Source organism: Geospiza fortis, unplaced genomic scaffold (genome assembly GCF_000277835.1).
Source record: "Geospiza fortis unplaced genomic scaffold, GeoFor_1.0 scaffold23, whole genome shotgun sequence".
Taxonomy (NCBI): domain Eukaryota; kingdom Metazoa; phylum Chordata; class Aves; order Passeriformes; family Thraupidae; genus Geospiza; species Geospiza fortis.
Window position 1 is genome coordinate 14,422,194 of NW_005054303.1, and position 6,582 is coordinate 14,428,775.

Here is a 6,582-nt window from a genome sequence, read left to right on the forward strand (position 1 = left end):
ATGCCCGGCTCCGGCCCGGGGACGATGAGAGCTCTCCGGGGCTGCTGCTCCGCCGCGCCCTGCGCCTCTACGGCCGCGCCGCCCGCCGCCTCTACGTGAGTGCCGCTGGCCCCGCTGCCTTCCCCTTCCCTGCCCTCCTTCCCCCGGCCGCTCAGTCCCTGCCCCGCTTCCTCCTCTCCATCATCTCCCTCTGTCCCTCCATGTTCACTCCGTCCGTCTCTCCACCCTGTGTCACTCTCTCCTTCCAGCTCTGTCTCTCTCCATCTTCCCGCTCTGCTCCCCTCCGTCCCTCCTTCCCTGTGGCTTTTCACCCTTCTATCTTTCCATCCTTCCTCCTTCCTCCCCTGCCTTTACATCCCCTCCTCCTCCTCCTGCCCGCCCCTGTCCCTCTATGTGCACCTTCGCCGTCCCGCCGCACGTGTTTTATCCATCCATCCATCCATCCATCCATCCATCCATCCATCCATCCATCCATCCATCCATCCATCATTTCCCCCTTCCTGCGGTCTCCTGCCCGGTGTCTCCGGAGGAACAAGAGGGCTTTCTCCTCGGCTTTCTCCTCGGCTTTCTCCCCCGCAGCTGTTCCCCGGCTGCAGCTGGGATGGCCCCCGAGCCGCAGCTCCCTGGGGGATGGAGAAACTCGAGGTCTTTGTTTTCTGCCCGGGCCGGATGGGGCCACGCGGCCTCGGGGCTCTCGCTGCACCGAGGTGGGGGGGACAGGGCAAGGGGACAGCAGTGGTGGCACCTCTGCAGTGGTGGCACCTCTGCAGCTCCTGAGCGCCCTGCACCGCTCTCCCCGCAGGTGGGGACCAACGGGGTCATCTCCAGCCAGGATTTCCCCAGGGAGACCCAGTACGTGGATGACGATTTCCCCACGGACTTCCCTGTCATCGCCCCCTTCCTGGCAGACCTGGACACCTCTGGGGACAGGGGGAACATCTACTACCGCCAGGATGACTCCAGGGACGTGCTGGACCAGGCTCTGGGATACATCCAGGCCGGGTTTCCCCGCTCTGCTGGCACCTTCGTGCCCACCAATGCCTTCATTGCTACCTGGGAGGAGGTGGGCGCCTACCAGGAGCTCTCCCAGGACACCGAGCCCTCCACAAAGGTGAGGCCCAGGGCCTGAGCTTGGTTCCCATCCAAAGGTGAGGCCAAGGGGCTGAGCTTGGTTCCCATCCTACTCATCGTGGGAGGATGAGTTTCTCTTGTGTGGAACCCAGAATTTCTTTCTGAGCAGCTGGATGTTGGCTCCATCCATCCATCCATCCTTTGGTGAGCACCAGGAGGAACGTGGAGCTTTCTCCCTCTGCTCAGAGCTCTGGCAGGGGTGGGACTGTTGGCCAGCAGAGGTTTAGAGGTTGCCTTCATGGCTGGAGGTGCTTGAGCAAGGACATGGAGTGACAGGACAAGGGAATATGGCTCCACATGGCTTGGATCAGATGTTAGGAAGGAATTCTTGGCTGTGAGGGTGGTGAGGCCCTGGCACAAGGTGCCCAGAGAAGCTGTGGATGCCTCTGGAAGTGTCCAAGGCCAGGTTGGACAGGGCTTGGAGCAGCTTGGGACAGTGGAAGGTGTCCCTGCCATGGCAGGGGTAGGAATGGAATGAGTTTTAAGATCTCAACCCAAACCATTCCACGATTCTGATTCTTTTCAGACAAAGCTTTCCAGTGCTGGCTGCTCTGGCTTTGCAGGGCAGAGGGTGGCTGGGGGCAGCTGGGAACCCTGGTTTAGGTCACCCATTGTGCTCCTGACCTTTACTGGTGGCTCGGGGCTGGCCCTTCCTCCTGCCCTGCGCTGATTGCGCTGCTGGTGAGCAACCGGCTCTGGAATTTCCACCGTGGGCTGATTTTGTGCCTGGCAAACAAGCTCAGAGGGGGTCTGCCAGCTCGGGGGGTGACCTGTGCTCTCCACCCACGGGGCTGATAAGGCTCCTGACGTGGGTGGACCTCCAGCACTGCCTGTCCCTGTCACATCAGGCCGATGACGTGCTGAGGAGGTGACAGCGATGCTCTGCCAGCTGCAGGGACTCCAGCGAGCTGAAAGGGATGAGCTGCACGAGGTGATGGACACCCAGAGCTGGGTGAGGGGTGATGGGCTCTCCCCCAAAGCCCAGCAGCAGCCACCAGGTCCCCAAGGGCCACCAGGAGCCATCCAGGGCCCTTCAGCTGAGAGGGAAGCCAAGCAAGGCAAGAAGCTGAGGTTTGGAAGGAGACAAGGCACATTTTTTCCTCTCATTTAAAAGTTGGGAAAACAGCTGAAGAGATGCCATCAGGGGCCTCACAGCGACCTCGTGGCCATCGAAAACGCAGCCTCCTCTTCTTTTCTCTTCCCCGTTGTGGTTTTTTCTCCCCTCTGAGAAGTTTTGGATCAGGCTTTAAAATGAAACCGGTCTTGTTTGGAAACGAGGAGCTCCAGGGAAAGCTCCTGAAAATGCAGCTTGTGCCTGTGCTTTGCTGAGCTCCCCCTTCGCCAAAACTGCTAAAAATCTCCCCAAACATCACTTTTTTTTTTCTTTTTTTTTTTTCCCCTGACCAAATGTGGTGTTTATGGAAACGCTGCCCTCCTGCTGCTCAGAACCAGGGCTGACTCCAAAACCTTTCCCCTGCCTTGGAAAGTCACAGCTGATCCCTTTTGAGCCCCAAAAGTAGAAAGCTGAGTTAAGATGGGGAGCAGAGGATTCCCAGACCCCCTTTTTGGGGGTCCTGCCTGGGTGGGCGGTCTGGCAGTGCCGTGTCCCCTCCACCTCCTTTGGGACATTCTCCTGGTCCCTGCCGTGACATTTTCCCGGGCTGCACAACGGGACAAGGCTGACCCTGCTTCTCTAGGAGCAAAACTTGCCCTTTTGGGCTGGAATTTGCCCTTTGCAGCTCTTTGCTGGGGGCTTCCCCCCCTCCTTCCCTCCTTCCCTTCACCCCACGGTGCCAGCACATCGATGTCACCCGGCGTGTCCCCCCGGCCACCCACCCCAGTCCTGCAGCTGCTTGACAGGCACAACAAGGCTCTTTATATCCCGCGGGGCTGCCAGGAAACCCAGCCATGCTCCGGGGGGAGGCCCTGCGCCCCAAAATCAGAGCGAGGGGAGCCCCCCCCAGCCTCCCTCCCTCTGCTCCGGGGGTGAAGCTGGGAATTCAATCACTTTTCCTTCGCTCGGGCGCCGTTCCCGGTGGGAAGGGCTGCTGCTCCCTGCTCGGAGCAGGAGCTCGGTGGGGTTGGGTTCTCGGGGGTTTTGGGGCGGGTGGGATGTCAGGGGGTTCACCAGGGCGGTGCAGGAGGAGCAGGAGCTCTGTGGGGTTGGTTTCTTGGTGTTTTTGGTGCAGTGGGATGCCAGGTGGTTTGACAAGGCTGTGCAGGAGGAGCAGGAGCTGTCTGGGGTTGGGTTCTTGGGGGCTTGGGGACATTGGGTGCAGGAAGAGCAGGAACTATTTGGAGTTGGTTTACTCGGTGTTTTTGGGAGATTGGGATGTCGGGGGGTTCGGCAGGGCTGTGCTTCTTGGTGCAGGAGCTCTGTGGGGTTGGGTTCTTTGTGTTTTTGGGACATTGAGATGCCGGGTGGCTCGGTAGGGCTGTGCAGGAGGATCAGGAGCTCTTTGGGGTCGGTTTTTTGGTGGTTTTGGGACATTGGGATGCTGGGTGGCTCAGCAGGGCAGTGCAGGAGGAGCAGGAGCTCTGTGGGGTTGGTGTCTCAGTGTTTTTGGGGCCAGTGGGATGTCGTGGGGTTGGTTTCTCGGTGTGTTTGGGAGATTGGGCGCAGGAAGAGCAGGAACACTTTGGGGTTGGTTTCTCGGTGTTTTTGGGCGATTGGGATGTTGGGGGGTTTGGCAGGGCTGTGCTTCTTGGTGCAGGAGCTCTGTGGGGTTGCGTTCTCTGTGTTTTTGGAGCAGTGGGGTGCCAGGTGGTTCGACAAGGCTGTGCAGGAGGAGCAGGAGCTGTCTGGGGTTGGTTTCTCAGTGGTTTGGGGAGATTGGGTGCAGGAGGAGCAGGAACTGTTTGGGGTTGGTTTCTCAGTGGTTTGGGGAGATTGGGTGCAGGAGGAGCAGGAACTGTTTGGGGTTGGTTTCTCGGCGTTTTTGGGACTTTGGGATGTCGGGGGGTTCACCAGGGCTATGCAGGAGGAGCAGGAGCTCTGTGGGGTTGGTGTCTCAGTGTTTTTGGGACATTGCGATGCCGGGTGGCTCAGCAGGGTGATGCAGGAGGAACAGGGGCTGTGTTGGGTTGGTTTCTCGGTGTTTTTGGGACATTGGGATGCTGGGTGGCTCGGCGGGGCAGTGCCGGTTCCGGAGCCGTCCCGTCTGGCCGTGGTGGCCGCGGTGCCCCTGCCTGGCACGGTCCCAAGGCTCGCAGGGCTGGCAGGGGAGGGGGGCAGCCTGCCTATAGCGGGATGTATGGGAAGCTGGGATGTTTTTTCCGCAGGAAACCGAGCTAAAATCGTTCTCAGGGACAAGTGGGGCGTGTGGGTTTTCCTCTGGAGCAGGGGGTGTCGGTGGGAGGACGGGAGTGAGGGGCTCCCAGTGCAGGGGTTGCATGGCCAGGGATGCTCCTGGGACACCCTTGCACTGAGGGGTGGCCTGGCTGTGCCATGGGCTCCTAGGAGGATGCTGAGCATCTTCCCAGATGTGGCACTTGGGGCTTGGCTGGGCATGAGCAGCCCCAGCTCCTGCTCTTCCCCAGGAGGTCTCTGCCTGATCATGGAGTGGTTTGAGTTGGAAGGGCCTTAAAGAACATCCAGTCCCACCCTTGCCATGGCAGGGACACCTTCCTCTATCCCAAGTTGCTCCAAGCTGTGTCCAGCCTGGCCTTGGGCACTTCCAGGGATCCAGGGGCAGCCACAGCTGCTCTGGGCCAGGGCCTGCCCACCCTCCCAGCCAGGAATTCCCAATTCCCAATCTCCCATCCATCCCTGCCCTCTGGCACTGGGAGCCATTCCCTGGCTCCTGTCCCTCCATCCCTTGTCCCCAGTCCCTCTCCAGCTCTCCTGGAGCCCCTTCAGGCCCTGCCAGGGGCTCTGAGCTCTCCCTGGAGCCTTCTCCTCTCCAGGGGAACATTCCCAGCTCTCCCAGCCTGGCTCCATGGAGGTGCTCTCTGTCTCAGGGCCCTTTTGGGGTGGCTGCACGCCCTATGGTGTGTGTGGGGCTGCCTCTCACATCCCTGCTCCCCTTCCTTCACTCCTCTGCTCTGTTCCTGCCTCTCAGTGCCATCCATCTGTCCTGCTCTCCCTTTGGCAGCTCAACACCTTCCAGGCAGTCATAGCCTACAACGATGAGGACACCTACAGCATCTTCCTGTACCCCGAGGGTGGCCTCCAGTTCCTGGGGACACGGCCCAAGGAGTCCTACAACGTCCAGCTGGAGCTGCCAGCCAGGGTGGGCTTCAGCTGGGGGGACAGTGATGACCCCAAGAGGGACGGGCTCTTCCACAGCCTGGCCAGCAGCGAGCAGGCTCTGAGGAGACTGGAGAGGTGGGTGGAACCTGGGGGGCTGTGGGCAGGGGGAGCAGGGTCACCTTCCCCCTGCCCTGGAGCCTTTCAGAGCCTGGAAAAATCTGGGCAGTGACCTTGGGGTGCTGGGCTGGCTGTATTGGGGTCCTGGAGGGGTGCTGCCACCTTTGGGGTGGCTTTTCCAGCATGGCTGTGGTGATGTTTGTGTCTGCTGTGTCCGCAGGGAGAGCAACACGGGGATCCCTGGCGTGTGGGTTTTCCACGTGGGCAGCACGGAGCACGTGGAGCCGGGGGGTGGCCGGGGAGCTGCTCCTGCTGTGCCCCAGAGCCCCCCTGAGCACCCCAACCCTGGCACTGCCAGCTACCCCCACCTTCTCTCCAGCCACACAGCCATGGCCCAGCGTCCCAGCCACGGCAGCCCCGTGCTCCTGGGCTTTGTCCCCGGCAGGAGGGACACCCAGGAGCCCAGAGGGGACGGTGGCACCGGGCAGAGCTTCTCTGCCAACCCCTCCTCCTACAGCTCGGGCCAGCACGGCGTGGGCGTGGAGGAGGACGTGCATTTCAACCCCGATGGTGAGTGGGGACAATGACCCAGTGGGGACAGTGACCCCTAAAAAAGGCCCCTGGCTGAAATTTCACCCCGTCCCAAGGGCTGGTGCAAGAGGAGGAGCTGCTCCTGCAAAGCTGCTGCCCTTGCAGCTCCTCCTGTCAGCCCCATCCCGCTGCCAAGGGAGCCACACAGCCCTGCCTGCCGGGTGTGCCAAGGGGAAGGAGGGAGGTCTGGAGCTTGGGATGGGGTGGGGAGCTCAGGGGACAGGTCCCAGAATTGGCCTTGCCCCCCTCCCCCTCCACCAGCCAGCTGTGGAGCCGCCGTGGCACGTGCCAGGGGGAGCAGAGCCCCGTCCCAGCCAACTGTCTCCCAAAAATACCGTCAGGAATTTGATCTCGTGCCCTCTGTCAGACGTGCCTGAAATCAGGCAGCAGGTTCCAAACCCTCCACCACCCCTCTGCACCCCGGGTGACTCCCTTGGGAGCAGCCACTGCCAGCTGGCTCCTTCCCAGGCACTGCTTTTGGTGCCAAGAAGGCAAAACCCCCACGCCGTGTGAAGGGTGGCTTTGTCACCGCGTCCCCAGGCTTTTTTCCT

At 61.2% G+C, this 6,582-nt stretch overlaps 1 protein-coding gene across 1 annotated transcript in view; it reads left to right on the plus strand.

The window, feature by feature from the left end:
* Nucleotides 1-2: 2 nt before the first annotated feature.
* NID2 (nidogen 2) overlaps nucleotides 3-6,582 on the plus strand; it is a gene marked incomplete at its 5' end in the record, with an annotated part of 21,864 nt that continues 15,284 nt past the window's right edge. The window contains 4 exons of the mRNA XM_031066211.1: nucleotides 3-95; nucleotides 803-1,111; nucleotides 5,226-5,458; nucleotides 5,661-6,010. Of these exons, the coding sequence (XP_030922071.1) occupies nucleotides 3-95; nucleotides 803-1,111; nucleotides 5,226-5,458; nucleotides 5,661-6,010 (985 nt within the window). The remainder of the gene's footprint in view (nucleotides 96-802; nucleotides 1,112-5,225; nucleotides 5,459-5,660; nucleotides 6,011-6,582) is intronic.